General features: G+C 43.9%; 2 protein-coding genes across 2 annotated transcripts; both read left to right on the forward strand.

The window, feature by feature from the left end:
• The first annotated feature begins 755 nt into the window (after nt 1-755).
• Nucleotides 756-9917, forward strand: hivep2b (HIVEP zinc finger 2b). Its single transcript, XM_073484017.1, has 6 exons — nt 756-4631; nt 5823-5980; nt 6138-6313; nt 7021-7119; nt 7201-7994; nt 9139-9917. The coding sequence occupies exons 1-6, from the start codon at nt 756-758 to the stop codon at nt 9544-9546; spliced, it is 5511 nt and encodes a 1836-aa protein (XP_073340118.1). The 3' UTR covers nt 9547-9917.
• Nucleotides 9918-14838: 4921 nt separating this feature from the next.
• On the forward strand, nt 14839-19352 carry txlnbb (taxilin beta b). Its single transcript, XM_073483883.1, has 9 exons — nt 14839-15079; nt 15383-15474; nt 15561-15731; nt 17426-17620; nt 17870-17989; nt 18088-18162; nt 18253-18345; nt 18545-18640; nt 18779-19352. The coding sequence occupies exons 1-9, from the start codon at nt 14848-14850 to the stop codon at nt 19277-19279; spliced, it is 1575 nt and encodes a 524-aa protein (XP_073339984.1). The 5' UTR covers nt 14839-14847; the 3' UTR covers nt 19280-19352.
• Nucleotides 19353-19486: the final 134 nt, after the last annotated feature.

Below are 19486 nucleotides of genomic sequence, written 5' to 3' on the forward strand. Positions count from 1 at the left end.
ATAAATGTAGAGAGTGAAAAGTACAATATTTTCCTCCAAAATGTAGTGAGAGGAAGTATCAAGTAGCAAAAAATGTAAATACCTCTTACATCCCATCACTGATTAAGGATATTTCACAGTCAAGCCAACAGTTTTAACAGTATTAATAAAAGTTCCCCGCCTCGTGGTTCCCCGTGAACTCATATACACGTATTTGTGCATATATGTGTGCATTCAAATTAAAGTGACAGTCCTCACTGTGATGAACGATTAGCTCCCAACACACAGTAAACATCTACAACCCTTCACGACACACATGCTACAGTAAAAAAAAGCATGTGCCTTAAATACCTACACACATCTCACACGTTCACACGGCTTCAGCAAATTTTGGGGCATCTGCCAGGCTTGACATGAGGTACCTTTGGGTGTTTTTTAGAGGCTGGTAAAGAGAAAATATTTTTTCCATTCCTGCTGCGATGGAGCTCATTATGAATTTTATACACCGATTTTATTAGGAAGACTTCTAGGAAACACTTGAAAAGCTCTCCCACTCTCAATGAGTCAGATTTAAAAATGAAATCTATTAACTTTTTCACATTTTTTTTGTCTTGATGATCCTCTTGTGCATAAATGTTGTCCTAATTGTCCATTCTGTATGATTTCTTTCAGGTGACCCTTCCCTGCAATCAATTCACACGTATGTTAATATCACTACAGTTACATAACAGATAGTGTCCTTGAAAATCGATCCCAAAGAGAGTGACATTGGATTCATGGAGTCACTTGAAACTACTGCAGGGGTGAAAAGCTCCACTGAGGGCCAGGACAGAAATGTTGCCCAGAAAAAATGCACCTCAGAGGCAGCACAGACTAAAAGGAGTCCGTCGGTCGAATTGGAAGGAAAGGGGTGGCACCAACAACTGCAAGACAGTCAGAGCAGAGACACGGGTGGTTTCAAAGAAATGTCTGACTCAGGGAAATCACTGCAATTAGAAGAACAGCACTCCCAAATCCAGTCCACAAGCCATCAAGACTATGAGGTGTCTTCACATTCAGTACAGCCCACAAAACAGTTTCCTACTGGCAGACAGAAAGCTGTAGGTCACTTAGTTTCTGCACAGTCCCCAGGACCTGCATCTCACAGGAAGTCCACCAGTTCACCTGAAGTCCAACAACAGTGCTCCCATTCAGGGATGGATCAGCTGTCAGAGACTGTGTGTAAGGTGGAACAGAAACCACAAAAGCCTGGCAAGTATGTTTGTGATTATTGTGGAAGGGCATGTGCCAAACCGAGCGTGCTTAAGAAACACATTCGCTCACACACCGGGGAACGGCCCTACCCGTGTGTCCCCTGCGGATTCTCCTTCAAAACCAAGAGTAATTTATACAAACACAGAAAGTCTCATGCTCACTCTGTCAAAGCTGGAACAGTGCCACTCTCAGAACTTGGTTCTTACAATGCCAACACAGACCAGGGGTCTTTTGAAGGGGAAGGAGAGTTATTCTCTGATGCTGAGCAAAGCACGGACACGGACGAGGACACTCTTAACGACCCGCTGCTGCTGCTGGACTCTCCAGTGGAGGGATCAGATAACACTGCTGTAAAAGTACTAAATCTCATTGCTCAGAAAAAGGGAGCCACATCGATGTCAGCTCAGGATGGTTCATCCCAGCCCCAAGAAATCAATGCACCTCCTGCTGCTGCCGAGGCTAGCCGTGCAATCCAATCTTGCACGATCAAACAGAGGCTTGCACTTCGGCTGTCTGAAAAAAGAAGCAGCGACTCTGACCACAATCTGTCCCTCCCGAGTCAGTCGAGCAAGGGCAGCACGGACTCAGGCTACTTCTCGCGGTCCGAGAGCACCGAGCACCAGACTGGTCCTCCGAACACTAACGCCAAGTCCTATCAAGAAATTATGTTCGGGAAGTGTTACAGGCCAAGTCCAAAACAGACAGCTGCCTTTGTGGCCTGCAGCACAGACTCGAGTGAGTATACTGGGAGGCGCTCAGAGAAAGGTGTCTCTCGCGTGTTCACCCAAGAAAAAGACACTGTGGAGTCAATCAGAATAAACACAAAGTCATTCATGAGGGAGGAGGTAAAAGAACCCATGTTAGATGCTGATATGGGGCCTCTGATCAGAAGCAACTCTATGCCAACGTCCTCAGCAGTGTGTCTGACTATGCCTCAAGCCCTCAGAGGCAGCCACTCATTCGATGAGAGAACAAGCACCGGGGGCATGAGGAGGCTCAGGCGGCAAGCTGCTTTCGAACTCTCGGCACATGACGGCCATGCAGACACTGACAGCCATGGAAAGATGAGCGAGAGTGGCACATCACCCTCAGGATTGGAAATGGAAAATTACCCCTCTATGGCGTCTAATATGAGCCATCAGAGACATGCAATGGAGCTGGCAACACGGAAGCGTCGGAAAGAGAAGAGGGAAGAGGAGGATTTGCAAGGTCAATATGAGATCCATCACGAACAGTGTGAGGAAATGTTTGATTCGAGTAAGGATTATGACGCAAAACAAGCTGCAGCCGGAATTATGGCATTGGGAAAAGGACACTCTTCAAGTGTGCTAGCACAGATGGACAGGTGTGACATGGACATATCAGTGAGCCTTGAAATGTCTGGTCGAAAAACTCTGGGGAATGTAATTTCTGTTATCCAGCACACAAACTCATTAAACAGGCCTCACTCCGAACAGTCAGATTCATACAAGTATCACGGGCAGAGACAGGAAAGCATTTCTTCATTTCAAGCTATGGAAGCAAGTGATTCATATGAGATGGAAAGGATTGATAGTAGGCTGAGGCAATCATTTCAAATGGGCCCCAAACTTGTGCGGCAGCCCAACATACAAGTCCCAGAAATTAGGGTGACAGTAGAGCCTGACAGTCCGGAAAAAGCTCCAGAGGTGCAGGTGAAGGAGCCAGAGAAGCACGTGGAGGAGTTTCAGTGGCCTCAGAGGAGTGAAACTTTAGCACAATTCCCTCCAGAAAAGCTCCCTCCAAAGAAGAAAAGGCTACGCTTAGCTGATATCGAGCACTCCTCTGGTGAATCTAGTTTTGAGTCTGCCTGCACCAGCCTCTCCCGCAGCCCGAGCCAAGACAGCAACTTATCTTACAGCTCCACCTTCTCTTTTGACAGAGAGGAGAGCTTGAAGTCAGTCTCTCCAGCCAGGCAGGATGAATTTGGCAAACCGCTTGAGCTCTTAGCTGTGCCAGGCAGTGGGCACTCCCTCTCTGTGCTCAACCAGCGTCAACAACATGAAATGAGACGCTCCTCCTCAGAGCAGGCGCCGTGTAACTTGCGCAAGGAGTTCCCAGAGGTACGCAGCATATCATTTGACTATGGCAGTCTTTCTCCCACATCCAAAGTTAGACACGTGGACATCAGCGCAGGCCACTCGGCTGTGAGGGAGAGAAGGAGGGGGAACTTGGTGCGACAGGAGTCATTGAATATGGACGCTGAGGTAACACAAGTCCCATCACAAGTGTTTCCGCAGTACCTCAGCAGCACCTCCCCTCCATTCACAGCAGTTGCTGCTCTGCCGCAGACTTTGCCAATATTCTCCACCGGGAATACATTTCCCCAGCTGTCACACCCGAGCCTGTTAGTTCCTGTAAGAATACAGACTCACGTGCCGTCCTATGGCAGTATCACGTACACCTCAGTATCGCAGATTTTCGACAATCAGTATGACAGTATTAGCTCCAGTTCATCCACCTCTCAGAATCAAACTTCACGTTTGTCTGGAAATGTTGATTCTCATAATGTATTAGCTTATACCAGGCCACCTTCGATGCAGACCATCAGTGTTGAAGCCCTTGATTTGTCGTCAGCTAAGCTCAAGACAGGCATCCCTCTCTCTCTGACCTCCAGAACCATCTCGACCACTAACGCCTCCAGTGGTGGCACTAACAAACGGATGCTATCCCCTGCCAGCAGCCTGGACCTTTTCATGGAGGTCAAGCAGCAAAAACGTGTGAAAGAAGAGAGAATGTTTGGGCAGATTGTAGAGGAGCTGAGTGCTGTGGAGCTGGGAAAAAGTAATTTGAGTGAAGAGAAGGGGCACGGGTCAGAGATGCAGGGTGCATCCACACCTCATGCTCAGGATGACTCACGTAGGAGTAAATTTATCACACTTCAGCAAAAAGTATCCGAGGCCACCGACCACGGATTTGAGTCAGCTATGGAAAGCAGCTCCCTGGAAACCGGCTCTCCTCCCTACTCCATGATATCAGCCAGCGAAGTGAAAGAAGTTGGCACGGAGAAACGAGTGCAGATGGATATGGTGGCACAGCTGGTTACCAGTCAAGACATCCTGATCTCAGACGCTGAGCATTCAAAAGTGTTATCTCAGTTTCCAAGTCTTCGCACGACGACAGGTGTGAGCTGGTGTTATCTCAACTACACCAAGCCGAGCTGCTCGCACAGCAACGCCCCTTTCTTCTCCGTGTACGCCACCTGGTGTGTGAGTTCCCACAACCCGAACCCTCTCGAACTGAGTACCAGCGCTGCTCTGGCTCTGCTGCGGTCCAAACAGAGGGGAGACAAGGTTATGTACACCGTGGCTGCCATGTGTCAGCCTGGCACCGGGAAACTGGTTTCATCCCTCATCCTGTGGAGGCAGACCATGGAACAGGTGAGGAAATGATCACTGCATGTTCCTAAAGGATCAGTTCACCAAAAAATGAAAATTCAGTCATGATCTTCTCACCCCCTTGAGTCCAGAAACATCCTCTGGAGCTTCACAGCAAAACAGCGTTGCAGAATTATCCTTATCTACTGAAGCAGGGATATGTTTGGGGACAGTAAACAAACATAAACAGGCTCCATAGAGCTCGTCCGGTGTAATACAAGTCTGTGGAAGGCCAAAGGTCCCATATTTATTTTAAAAGACGTTATTTACACCCTTGACGTACGGCCAAGCTTGTGCGCCCACTTTAAACAGGGTGTGTGTCAATGCTTTTAGCTTCGCAGCTACAGTGAAAGATTTGGCTTATAAAGGGTGTAAATAACATCTTCATCAACAATTCGGGATCTCGGGGCTTCTGGAAACTTGGATTACTTTGTTTTTGCTTGTTCACTTTTTCACAAGACCCCAGTTACTTCAGTTGTTTAGCAGAATGCTGCAGGGCTGTTTTGCTGTGAAGCTCCAGGAATGTTTTGTGGACTTAAACTTTCCATCTGCATGGGGTTAAGTAGATAATGACTACGAATTATCAATTTTGGCTTAACCTTAAGTTTGAACACTCATAAGAACATTTTGTCATTTATGACATATTGAACTGGTCTTGCTAATATCACCATTACACATAAAGAAACTACAGTTATTAAGTAAATACACACTATTAAATACTCTGCGTATGTCACTAAGAGATAACAGTTTGAAATGTAGAAAGTTAAAATGACCTCACCGACCAGAAAATGGCAAACTACACACTTCAAATCTTTTGGCAGGAGCGACAGCAACTATTGGCAAGTATCTGGATATATTTTTTTCCTGCTTCTAGCTGTGATTTTCTAAGCTTTGATTCGTCACTTGCTGTGTTGGCAGTGGAAATACCAGACACCAAAGTTAAATTCAAGTGACTATCATGTACCTTGGCAATGGAGGGCTGGTAAAATGTACACATAAAAAACTTAATTCATTCCTAAGAGTTATCTGTCCTTAGTTTTTCCTCAGCAGCAGCAGCAGCAGCAGTAATCCATGTTTGCAAAACATGCTGTGTAACGCCACGTGTGACACACAATACTGGAGGCATCGCATTACATTGTCGATAAGGTGTCCACTTAAATGGATGTTAACAAAATGTTTGATCATCTAATTCAGCTGCAGAGGAAACCGGAGCCCAAAGAGTTGGACATCACCTACGGCAAGAAGGTGAAAGACGTCAGCTGCAGAGTGAAAACGGCCAAGGAGGAGTGGAAAGAGAGGGAGGCCCCCACAACCCAAGCAGTGCCAACGCGTATTAAGATATTCGAGGGAGGGTCAGTGAAGATATTAGTTATCATAACACTTGTCATTTCTGCTGACAGCAAGTACAGCAGCTATATTAGGGATGTTAGCGCAGTCACTATCCATCTGCATGTGCTCTTTTTACTGTTTTATGAATGCTCTCATTGGAATAATGTGTCTGTCCTTCAGGTACAAGTCCAATGAAGACTACGTGTATGTCAGAGGTCGAGGACGGGGGAAATACATCTGTGAGGAGTGCGGTATTCGCTGTAAGAAGCCGAGCATGCTGAAGAAACACATCAGGACCCATACGGACGTGAGACCGTACATCTGCAGAGTCTGCAACTTCGCTTTTAAGACTAAAGGTGAGCATTTCCTCAAACTCACACAAGAACGAATACTGACCTCATAGATGATACATGAGACTCACTATTCACAGTTTAGATTTAAAACAAATGCAACTTTCTCATCAGTCTTTACTCTAATCTGTTTGTGTGTCAGATTTTAAAAATACCATTTGCAGCACAAGCAAACGCTCTGTAGTTTTTGCTGCTATTTAGAGGTACTATGGTGCAATATCAGCAGCTTTGTCTCCTCATTGTTCTCTTCACTTTCTTTGTTTCTCAGTTTCCTCTTGTAGTAAGAAAAAACACCGGGTGTGGGGATATAAAATTTGGGTTAGGAAAATCTGTTTATGCATTGAAACTAGATTTACTAGCGGGCGTACGCTCCTGCGCACCTGCCGTAAAGCTGCTGATCCTGATCTATGGCGATGAAAAATAGCCAGGATAGTTTTTTGCAGAATATCATGATGTCACAGTGAAGTTAACTATCATGTGAATTGTTGAGTAGATGTGTTTTGGGAGGTCACAGCTACCTTGACCTCTGACCACCAATATCTAATCAGTTAATCCTTGAGTCCAAGTGAACAAATGTGAAGAAATTCCCTCAAGGTGTTCTTGATTTCACAAGAACGGGATGGAGGGGCAGACGGACAACCTGTAAACATAATGCTTACGACTATCACAGGCGCAGAAGCATAAAAACGGTGACTTATATGCTTCTTTTGCAGGAAACCTGACTAAACATATGAAGTCGAAGGCACACATGAAGAAATGTCTTGAACTGGGAGTGTCAGTGTCGATGGATGAGGCGGAGATACAGGAACATGGTAAGATGCTGATATATATAATATTCTTGAACTTAAAGCAGAATAAATCCAACTAAACTGATGCGTTTGTTTTTATTAAAGTAGATGACACCCAACAAGAGTCCAAGACAGAGGTGGTGGTCCCGACCAAACACCAGTTCTCGGACGCAGAGGATTCTGACGGCATGGACGAAGACGTTGACGAAATCGACGAAGACGATGAGGAGGACGACGAATACGAGGGCGACTCCACTCCAAAGTTACGTTCAAGAAGCACGAGTCCTCAGCCGGTTGGGATTACTTCTCTGTCAGTCACAGCCACCGCCGCCATCCACGGCTATTCCCTCACCTCTCTGCCCGACACCGATGTCCGCCCGCAGTCCTCTGTCAGGCGGACGGGCTCGGATCACCGTCCCGTCCTTGCAACAGACCAACGAGAGAAGTCCGTGGATGAAGACTCTTTGACTATGTTGTCTCCAGACCAGGCCAGCTTCCTGTTTGACCCCTATTCTTCTTGTCTGCTCTCTCCTGGCTGGGAGTCCCCTATCAGGGAGCCCTCCCCGTCACGCTTGCGTTACCCATCCCCAAGGCGAGAACTCTCCCCTCGAGGTCGGTCCTCTCCCAGATGGGATACCTCCCCGCTGAGGCCCGGCTCGCCCAGCTTCACACCCATTCAGCACCTCTCCCCGGCCTCAATTGAACGACCCATGTCTCCCGGAACGGAGCTGGCTGGGAAGCGGGAGTCTTCGGTCAGAGGCCGGCAGAGGGTCGTGCTGAGGGCAGTCTCACCACGCAGAGGCTCTCACCAACACAAAGGCAGCGGTGATAAAACCAGACACCAGGCGAAGATGGAGATGGAGATGGCTCAACAACAAGCAGCCTTTGAAATGGAAATGGTATGTATCATGAAGTGGTCACCAGGTTCAACTGTACCTCTGCCAAACTGGGATTTAGTAACTGGCAAAGTGAAACAAAGACTTGCTAACAGATTTGTGTGATATTTGGTGGAAAGTTAGACCATTGGCAAAGGAACAAGTGAATTGGAGTTTTGGAACAGATTCTGAATTTTAAAGGGTTTTTGAACACATCAAGATAAATTAGTTTGAAACATTTTTACTATTTTCTCATGAACTGCTGACTGAAAAAAGGTATCTTATTCATCTGTCACCATGTATTTTGATGTGGATCCAGAATAAAACATTCTCAACATTTTTATTTATTACAATAACAAATCTAAAAGAAACATCTGGTAATACAACAAGGGCGGATTCGGCTTATGTATCTGTATCTGTAACTTTTGCTTTAAACTACATTTCTCATGTGCTTCAGGAAGTTATTTAGCCTCTTCTTAAAAAATGTTGTATTTCTTTGAGAGTTGAGTCTTTAGTGGGAACAAAGTTGTGAGGTAACTAACTCATTGTTGGTTCTCGGTGTGGGAAAACATATCGATAGGACAACATACCGTACCCCTTCCTTATGCAATAGTTATTGATACACTGGCGCCGTCATTTCTTCATAACTCCTTGTGGTGTAAACTTCTGTGAGGCATAGTTGTATCCTTCCTTTAAACTTTTTAAGTGTTCTGCTTTCTGGCAGGTAACCTTTCACCAGTTTATGGCTATTTTATATTATATTGAAATAAATGACCCTTTTTTATACATCGTTTCATCAGTTCATGTCAAATTTTGTGAAACTGACACCAGTTTCATGGGGTGAATAAATACATAATTCCTGCACATTGCTCTTTTAGGGTTATTTCTTCTTTAGTTAGATATTGTGATGCATTGCAATTGATTATTGCAGCGTCGCTGTATCCTGATACTGTTGTTATCGTGGGAAATACTACAAACATATTGTTAAGTGGATTGTGCAGCCGTGCTGTGGAGATATCTGTTCTCCAAGTGCTGGTTAAAGTTTTTTACTAAATAATGCTGTATTCCTCACATTTCTGCATTTTTGCTAACTGTAATATATTTTCACATGAGAACTTATCCTGGCAGTGTTGAAACTGCTGCTAACGCTGCCAATATGTCGTTTCAGGATCAAAGAAGCAGCTTGGCTTCCAGTCTGCCTGGTGCTGCCAGTTCTCATCACCAGAACATCCTCAGCCACCTCCCTCTTCACTCCCAGCAGCAGGCCCACAGTTTGCTCCCCGTCGTTCCTGTCGGAGGGCTCCAGATGTTGCACTCCCCGCCTTCCTCCAGCACTGATGTCACCCCCTCCTCGGCGCCAAGCCCCCAGAGCAGCGAGGGCCAGCGTTGCAGCAGCAGGGAGGGATCTGTCCACGGGCTGGAGACGGGAGGAGAGGACATCAGAGGCCAGAGCCAGCTGTCCGCTCAGGAGAAAAGCCTCGAACCCGGCGTCAGGGACAGCAGACAGGAGGAGAGCGTCCAGACCTGCTTGAAAGCCATCGCCTCATTGAAGATCACCACGGAGGACCCTCATTGAAACCCCCTTTTTCTGTCTCCTTGATTTTGCTCCAGGAACAGATGCCCTCTGCTCCAACCTTGTGGTCCTCAGCCCTTTAGGCACATAACCTCATCTTTATCCCATTAGAGGCAATATAATAACACTTCCTCTGGTCTTGCACATGGCTTCAGACAGCTCCTTTTAAGTCTGAGTGGAGATCAAACCTTCACAGTGAAGAAGAAGCCCACCCTGTCTGATGTGCTCGTCTCTCCGGAGACTCTTTGAAATGATTGGATGAGCAGCGGGATGTCTTGCAAGGTGGAGAATCATTATTGGGTGCAGGTGCAATATGGAAAGATATTATGCTAATATGCCTTTGTCTGACATAGTAGTTTGCGTACAATTGCACATAAATTATATTTATGGATTCTGTACAAATGTCCTTAACATATACTCCTTCTTAGATGCATACAAACAGTGTATTTTACTGTATGTGTAATTTGAAAAATAGACTGTTGTTTAATGTAATCATATCAAGGTGTGATGCAGTAGTGCAGTAAATAAAGACTATTTATAAGGGGAAAAGTATGTGTATTATGAAACAGTCTGACCAAATTTTAAGTAGACGCTTCTTGTGCAGTTTGGTGCTTCTAATCAAGCGGCAAGGGTCTGTGCCTTTATTTTGCTTTTCATCATTTTTGTTATCAGAAGGTTATTGTTGAATAAGGAAAAAATGTCAAGGTACTCTCGAGTGAGGCGCGTGATAGTGAGTTCGCTCAAAGGAGAAAAAAAAAGAAGCTTTTTCTTTCTTTGTTCCGTCAGTTCTGCTCTGGCGGACGGATGCAGCTTGATTTTATGTGAAACAATCTTAAAGAAATGTTTCTTATGTTGCATTTTTCTTAATGTTGTGGTTTTTATCTTGGTAAAAATGCATGGGATTTGCTATTGCACAAAAATAGAGGAAGTTAATATGTAATTATGAATACTGTAAGATGTATTTATATATTAGAACGTGAGCACTTATTGATACTGGTAAATATTTGACTACTATTTATATGGTATATCTGTACTTATGCAGCAGTGATGCAGTTATGCAGTGAGCCACGCTGGCATTGCTTTTGATCTCATGTATTTGCTTTGATTAAACAGCTTTTTATTTTTTTTTTCTCTCTTATACAGATGACCATAAGCATTTTATGAGTTTTTACGATGCACTTTCATCCTTTTCATCTTTTGATGTTGAACTGACTCGGTCAGTGGAGACGGGGGAGTAAAACGTGTTATGTTCTCTTGTGGTTTTTGAAACATTCCAGTCGTTTTTTCACGTGTTCTCATTTTCGTGAAACATGTTGCACACAAATTTCAAGGGGCTATGATGATCAGTCAATAGTGTGTTTTCTTGCATTTAAACTGGATAAATCAATATCACTTACTGTAAGTTATCCTAAAGTAATGATGTTAACAGCGTGAGTTGGTTGACTATTACTGTGCTTCAGCTCAAAGTGTAAGTAATCATTCAACCGATGCATTACTTCTTCTTCTCTGTATATATACGTGTATTTTTATGATTTAAACTATTTTTGCAGTGTTTGAATTCTGAAAACTTTTTATGCAGATTGTTTATGTCTCTTTAAGAGGTAAAATGTCTGCAGTTTGACGTAACAGAGGTTTAATGAGGGCGGAAAATAGCACGGTGTTCATCGCCGACGCCGTGTCTCATCTTTTAAAAAGAAAGAAAACAAGTGTATTCACATCTTCAGGTGGTTCTGTTACCAGTTTGAGAATGGATTTCAAAGTCAGAAAAAAAAAACACTTTGTTCACTCATGTTTACATAAAGAAATTTTAAAGGTGCACTGCTTTAATTTTTGTGTTTTTCCCTTTTCTGGAGATGTATGTAGCTTTGATTTATGTAATTTTATTTGTCGTGGTTAACGGTGCAGAATGCTCATAAAATGTGAAGGGAAAAGTGAAGCCTTCGATTTTGCTTTTGCATACAGTATGTATTCAGATTGTGTTTTGTTTCTATTGTGTATTCATATTTACTGAACTGCATTGTGCCTCTCATGTCTATGAAATTCCCTGTAAAACACACAGAGGACGAATCATTTTACCTCTCAGCTAAGATCTTTTTTTTTGTTTTTGAGGGGAGAAACCTCAGTAGCCAATCCGTTTGTTTAGCTATTTGCATCAGATCTGGTTAGTCAGGACGGAGTGCCTCTTTTATGCTATTGGGGACTTTATTGTTTTGGTGCTCTACTTTTTCAGATTAAATTCAAAAAATTGTTTTAAAAGAATATACTTCTAACCCAAGGATGTGTGTCGCAGACTTATTTCATGTTTTCTGAACTTGATTATTCAAAATGGCGTCCGTGCCTTTTTTTTCCACCTGCGTAATTCACGGCTGTTTAAATTAGAGCGCACGAGGGAAGGTTTTCAGATGAGATCATTCACATTTTATCTGGAGGGGGAGTGTGTGGAGAAAAAAAAACTCCTCCAGAGTGAAAAATTGGAGAGACTCCTACCAGTGACATCCTCTGGTGAAAAATTATTACTGCAGTCATAACATGGAACAAGAAAAATAAATGAATGCTTCCAAAAATAGTTCTCACCTTGTGGATAATGTATTCAACCCGTCTCTAGGTTGCATCAAATTCAGCAAAACTCCACTGCACATAACAGCGCAGCCACTGCTCTGCACTGTGAGTAAATACTGCATGTGTTAAGCATATATTAAGCCGGGAAATGACTGTGATCTTAGAGCATATTATCTTCTCTGGGTCGGGGAGGAGGTCTGTTCTAATTCTGGCCAATCAGAAAGACAGTTCATTTTTTTCCCTCTCCTGCTCGGCGACTCGGCCTGTCAGGCCCATTTGTTAGAATAATTATATGGCTGTTAACAGCATCTCAGCTTAAAATAAAATTAGTGCTGCATTGGTGTAAAGCAGCAGAGGTATCACATAAAATGGCCGCTGAAGATCTGAACAGGAAAAACCTTTTAAATGATGAAGCGTACTCACACACCTTAGATTACAATCAGAGGGGGTTGTTTTTGTGAACGGACAGAGTCACACAGTCCCTCTTGTCCTCCCTCTCTCTGCTCAGAGTGAGCTGTGCTCCTCTGGTTTATTTTGAGGTGGTCTTATCACAGCTGTTGTATCTGTGGTGGCAGCCTGTCCAAGCCCCTCGACACTCTTCCTTTTCCCACTCTGGCCCTTGGTCCTGGTAAGACCCCGTTTGCTCGTTACCCTGCTTCTTCAGGGACATTTACACCTAAATAGCGTAAAGATACTCTTAGATTCTGTGTTTGAGAGGCTTTCCACACCTTCTTATTCTTTAAACTGTTTGTTTGAACTTGAATGCTTTTGTTGAGGCTTGCCTGTGTCACTTGTTAACAGAAACGGGAAGAGATTCATTTTGTTTTGGACAACTCTTCTTTTTTTAATTTATTTCTCTGATTGTGCACAACCACTGTTGTGTGTGAAGAAATCAATAACGCCTTTTCCTACAGTCGTTTGTTTTTTAAAGTTGAATTTCCGTTCCGCCTAACTGCCTCCTTTAAAAACTATTGAATATAGATGGGGGTTGCTTATGTAACACAGATATTTATAATAGTTGGGAATGCGGCGTTTGTACGCACAACCACTGACATTGACATCAATAAGAATGGATTAGAAATAAATAAATATCTTGCCCATATTAAGAAGTTCCTAAAATAGCCTGTGGGGTCTGGAACAGGTGCCACGCGCTCCGCTTGTGAAAGCTCAGGCAGTGTGAAGGCTGCACTAATTTTATGCACGTAAACAGGCTCTGGCTGTGAGCCTCCAGAACAGGCACTCAGGCAGCATGGCACTTCATTTCAGTCACTGTGGTACACTAATATGCTTTGTTACCACTCTAATTAACTGGGGTTGAATCATGTTAAATCAAAAAAGGGTCATATTTTACTGAGTGTTTCTTAAGATTACAGCAAGACCAAGAAAATACTGTATGTCTGTGTGTAATGTATCTCACTGAGCTCCATGTGTATAGAATAGACAGCTGTTTTTAAGTGCCTTGCTTATTTGCTTACTTAATTAATCGTTTGGTGTGAAAAATATCAGAAAACAGTGAGAAATACCTGTTATAAAATCCAACGTGACATCTTTAAATGCCCTATGTATTAGTTCTTAGCCTGAATATATTTAGTTTACTGTCATGTATCATGAAGACAAGCATTTAACCAGCAAATATTTCGCCTGAAAAATGACTAAAATCATGAATTGACTGGTTAAAAGACAGAAAAATGGCAAACACTATTCTCCATCTAGTGTACCTTGCAGCCACGTTAAACTAAATTCAAACTGCAATGGCACGATAGTGAGCGGAGGAAAAATGAAAGGTTCACAACACAACAAACACAGCTCGCTAACAGATTTGCAGAGCAGCAGGAGGATATTTCAAACACCCTGTGGTTGATGACTGAGTGCTAATGTTAGCAACAAACAGTGCAAAACAGTAACCTGAATAAAGTCTACTGCACTTTAACGGTGGTACTTAGAGAGCCTAATATTTTCTGAGGTGGCACACGGTGTAAAAAGTCTCAGAAACACTGGATTAATCGACTACTGCTGCAGCTCTGTTCTGTAAATCTGTAATCAGTCTAACTCTATAGGTCTTCCTAATGTTCACAGCCGTAAAAGTACAAGTACAAATAATAAAATTAATAATGGCTGCATTCCACTTAGCTGTTTCAGTTTCAAGGTTGTGGTATTGTGCACACTGGGAGACCTGAGTGGAACACAGCCATTGTTAATGTTATGAGTCACACCTGTCCTTCTCCTAAAAATATCTGCTGTGAAAAGGCCTGTTGAGAAGCTCTTTCATATAACCAGAACTTTTGAATCTATTTTTAAGCAGAAAAATGTTTATTTCACAGCCAAACAGCGTTGGAGCAACCGGAAAATAAAACAAAAAACAAAAAACACAACACGGCTCAGGTCTAATCCGAGTCTCGAGAAGCCCTGAGATCCCAAATTGAATTGATTTAGGAGAATGCTCCGACGCTGACGAGACACATTTGTAAACACTTTGAAGTTGACATTGATTTGATAAATACAGGTTTTTGTAGTGTAATCATATTAAAAAATCAAACTGAAAATCAAACTGAAAATCAGTCAAAATGATTCACGGTGGAGGGAAGTGACTGTTAAAACAGAGTGAACATGAGGTCAACGGGTCAGAGTTGATCACGAGAGACTAATCCTTTGGACAACAATGCCAGCAGGAGATGAATATCACATGTATTCCTCCGCTTCGTCACAGAAAACCAGCTGTTTCCCTCTCAGTACTAGCCCAGAATAATGGAGGCCTGTCAGATGAGCAGCCCTGCACCCGTGGGTCCGGAGGCGCTGCCAGCCGAGGGTCAGCACATTGACCTGACAGAGGACCTGGCCAAGCAGCTGGAGGACATCATTAGCACCTACCAGGCCGAGAATCCCGCTGAGCCAGAGGACGGGGAGGAGGTCACAGCCGTCAAGGAGTCAGACGCCCGCAAGGACCAGAAACTGGAGAAGAAGATGCTCAAAAATCTAGGTGTTCTGTTTTTTTCCAGAATGTTTTATTGATTTTAGCAGAGGTGGGTTTTCATTCAGCTCAGTCAGCGAAAGTCCAAGTTGTACTGAAACCGATAGGTGTGTAAGCGGAGCTGTTATGCGTGTAAGTGCATCCATCCGCAGCAGACGAGCAGGTAAAATAGTATTTCCACATGCTGTTTATAGTCTGCTTCAGTTGGCTCACATGGGGAGACAGACTTCTTGTAAACATGGACAGTTACTGCTCTAAAACGAAGCTCAAACCCGACTTGACCGTCATGTGTGATTCTCTGTGGCTGTTCAGGGAAGGAGGCCATGCTGCTGATGCAAAGTCTGAACAAACTCAACACTCCAGAACAGAAACTGGAAGCCATCATCAAGAAGCACGCTGAGCTGGTGAGTTGAGGCTTATAGAGAAGAAGAAGTGGCGTGTATCTTTACTCTCAGGGGCATGTGGTAGATTTTCCTGTGTGTTCTTGCAGTTGGAGGAGCATCGCAGCGATCAGAAGCAGCTGAAGCTTCTGCAGAAGAAGCTGCTCCAGGTGATGAAGGAGAAGGACCAGCTGCAGAGCGAGCACAGTCGGGCCGTGCTTGCTCGCAGTAAACTGGAGGGGCTCTGCCGAGAACTGCAGCGGCACAACAAAACCTTAAAGGTACCTCAAGCTGCCGTCGTGCCTCCTCTCTGTGAGGGAGAGGAAGTACGTCATCGAGTCTGAGCCACTGAAAAGGCCATTTGCTGTTATTTTACTTGTTGGTGCCGGGTGTTGTAGCCATATGTTGTGCTCGACAGGAGGTGACATCAGCTGGCACCAAAGATCAAACATTATGTCAAAGCTCCTGATTTGACCTGAAACTGCCACACCCACAAGTCATGTTGTGAAGCCAAAGAGAGCCTACAGTCTTAAAATGCAGCTCATCAGCCTGATTATTGGGGAAATGTAAATGAAAATTAATATATAACATAATTTGATTGTAGAGCAGCCGTGGTTTTGAATATTTTACTCAGACACAGACTGAAAATTCAGCTCAAACAACGTAAACATTTTAAAGAGACATAAAGGGACATTTAATGGTGAAATAAAGGGTTTGATGTGGCAATATATTATAATGCTTGGGAGTTTGAGGCAAGGGCGTGTTGAAAAGTGATGCTGACATACGGGTAATGTCACTGCCAACCAACAGCAGGTACAGAAAACATGTCACAAGTGGGTCTTTTGAAATGAAGTAATTCGAGGACATTCAAACACTTTTCAAGGCAAATTATTCCTGTGGATGTTCACATTAACCAGTCTGACCCAGCACAGTACTCAAGGGCGTCACTGTGTGTTGAAAAGTGACGGGGACACAAGGACTCAGACTCTAGATAAATGCGGTTTTAGGCAACATAGTGAGGGGATTGCATGATATCTTGTGATTAACATATTGTGCTGTTGAAAAAGGGATGGGGGCAAAACAACTTTACGCTGTAAATGACACCCATGGTTTGAGGTGTGAAGTCACAACAGGCTTGGAAATTTCTTCAGAAGTTAAACTTGAGCGTATTTTATACTGACTCCAACTAAAAGAACAACTTTTGGAATAGAATCAATGAGTTAATTAAGCAAACGACTTTGTAAATCAATCATTTGAGGCATTTGACACCTGATTATAGTTTCTCAGCTGTGCAGATTTCCTGCTTTTCTTTGTCCACTATAATCCTCTGCTTCATATCTTTTGGTTTTAGACGGTTAGTTGGCAAAAATAAGCTACTTAAAGAGACCACCTTTGCTTTTTATTATATTGTATATTATATTTCCCGACATTTTAAAAGAAAAAACAATTACTCGAGAAAACGATCTGCAGATTAATCTGCACTGAATGAATCATTAATTTACGCTCTTATAACTTCACACTCAGCAGCAGTTAATCAGTTGCGAAGCTGGTGTTGTGAAACCACAAAAAAGCTCAGATGCTGTCAGTTCAGCTAAATCCATCGACTGTATAATATCAGGACAGAGCATTCAAAGACAACGCTGACGCCAGAAGGCCAGCAGGGCCAGAAAGAGGTCAGCTTGTATGTAAGCTTATTACAAAATGTTTCACAGTTTCTTAATGAGTCTATGGTGCGACGGATCCTCAGGTTCTCAGTCAGATACACGTTGTACAAATACGGTCACCTCTGGCTGCAGATGGCGTCAGCTGTAATGGCTTCAAAACGGTCATCTACAAAGCAATGGGTGACGTCAGAGCGGGTTTATACTTCAAAGGATAAGCTCGATATGCTCCTAGCTCTATGTCACCGTGCTAATTGCAAATGTGTCACATGCAAGGTGGTTTTAAGCTTTCACATCCGTCCCTGACATTGCAGGAGGAGACCCTGCAGAGGTGCAGAGAGGACGACCTGAAGAGGAAAGAGATCACCACCCATTTCCAGGGGACGCTGAGCGACATCCAGGCCCAAATCGAGGAACACAGCACCCGCAACACCAAGCTGTGCCAGGAGAACAGCGGTCTGGCAGAGAAACTGAAGGGGCTCATTTCGCAATACGACCAGCGAGAGGCGGTATTGATCCTGACACCCTGAACCCCAATCTACATGCAAACCTACCTGGCATAACCTGAACTGTACCTCACACATCTGGGCCTCTGTGCCAGTTTCAAACCTGTGAATTATTATCACATTTCACCCAGGTCTTACATTTATTAGCTGCAGTATTTCAGTTTTATGCAGCCAAAAAGCTCCCCGAGCAAGAAATGAAACAGCTTTTCTGTGTGAAAACGACTCCTATAAATTCTCCTGATTGTCTTCCAGAACCTGGAGAAGGTCTTCAAACACCGAGACCTGAAAGAAAAGCTGCTGGAGACCAAACTTACGCAGGCGAACATGCTGCTGAAGGAGGCCGAGGAGAAGCACAAGCTGGAGAGAGAGCTTGTACGTTTTTGTGTATCAGATTTGTTGAGCGCTACGAGCACATTTGCAATCCTAATCCCCTAATGCTCATTTTCATGGGACGTTTTAATATTCCACAGACGCTAAAACAGGCGGCGGAGTATAAATTGCAAGTGAAGGTCATGAAGGAGCAAGAAATCGATATGAAGATCCAGGTACTGTAACAGGGCATCATGGGCAGTATTGGCTTGTTGTTCCTTCTCTCTTGATGCTCGTATAATGTGTTTTTCTCCATTTCTCCTCAGCTCGATATGTACTCCAAGAAGTTTGATGAATTCCAGGGCACGGTATCAAAGAGTAACAGCGTCTACAGCGGCTTCAAACAGGACATGGACAAAGTGAGAGCGCATCCGCAGAATATTTGAAGTCAGCTTCATGATGCTGGTTATATTATTTGAATAAAAAATAGGATAGAAACTGGGATAAGAGCAAAAAGATCCCATGAGATTTACACTAACACTTAAACTGTATGATCCTATTTTTAGAAGTGGCTTTGAGCGTGCGGTGTGTAACGTGGTTTTTGTTGTCGTTGTGTAGATGGCCAAGAAAATGAAAAAGCTGGAGAAAGAGTGCCAGTCATGGAAGACTCGCTTTGATGGCTGCAACAAGAGTCTCCTCGACATGGTGTCAGATGTAAGGGACATTGTCTTCAGCTCAAAACAAAACATTTGGTTGTTTGGCATCCATGTAAAACCCACCAGAAGGCCGAAGAAAAGGCAGTGATTTCTTCACTTTGATCACTTTGTTTCTGTGCATTTTAATCCTTTACAGAAAGCAATCAAGGAGAAGGAGTTTGAGCTCGTCACCATGAAGAACCAGAAGCTTGAGAATCTGTGCAGGGCTTTGCAAGAGGAGAGGAAGAGCCTTTACGACAAGGTGCAGGGAGCTGCAGGCAAACCGGACAGTAAGACCAGCGAACCAACGGAGAAGGAGGTCCCTGAGGTGCTGGAGACCCCTGAAGTGCCTAAAGACGATCACCCCGTCCAGAACGCCCCAGCCCCCGCTGCCACACCAACGATCGCCACTCCACTGACCAATGAACTGGCCAAGCTGAAGTCTGAGCAGGCCCGTCTGCAGGAGATCGCCACTTCTTTCACAATCTCCCATGTTGTACCCACAGAAACAGTCGTTAGCCAATCACAAGGACTCTCTGAGGGCGTCCAGGAACCAGAGGAGAACCTAATACAGGAGAGCAACGGCGAACACCTCCAGGAAGTCCAGGAGGACGGATTTCAAGAACAGAGAGATCTGGAAATGCAGTCTGTTGATTAATGCAGCCACTACTGTGGAAAATTGTACCTGGTTCATGTGAGATTCATAGCAATAAAAAGAAAAATGCTGGCTTTATCTTCAGTGTCTGACCCTGATGTGTCGATATGTAAGAGATCAGCAGATCAGAGAGATGCAAGGGCTTTGAAGATCAGTTGGACATCTTCCTTTTCCTCATCTATCCACTAGTTTCCTGGGGAGGTTACCTGG

This window comes from Pagrus major, chromosome 16 (assembly GCF_040436345.1).
Source record: "Pagrus major chromosome 16, Pma_NU_1.0".
In the NCBI taxonomy this organism is placed as follows: Eukaryota; Metazoa; Chordata; class Actinopteri; order Spariformes; family Sparidae; genus Pagrus; species Pagrus major.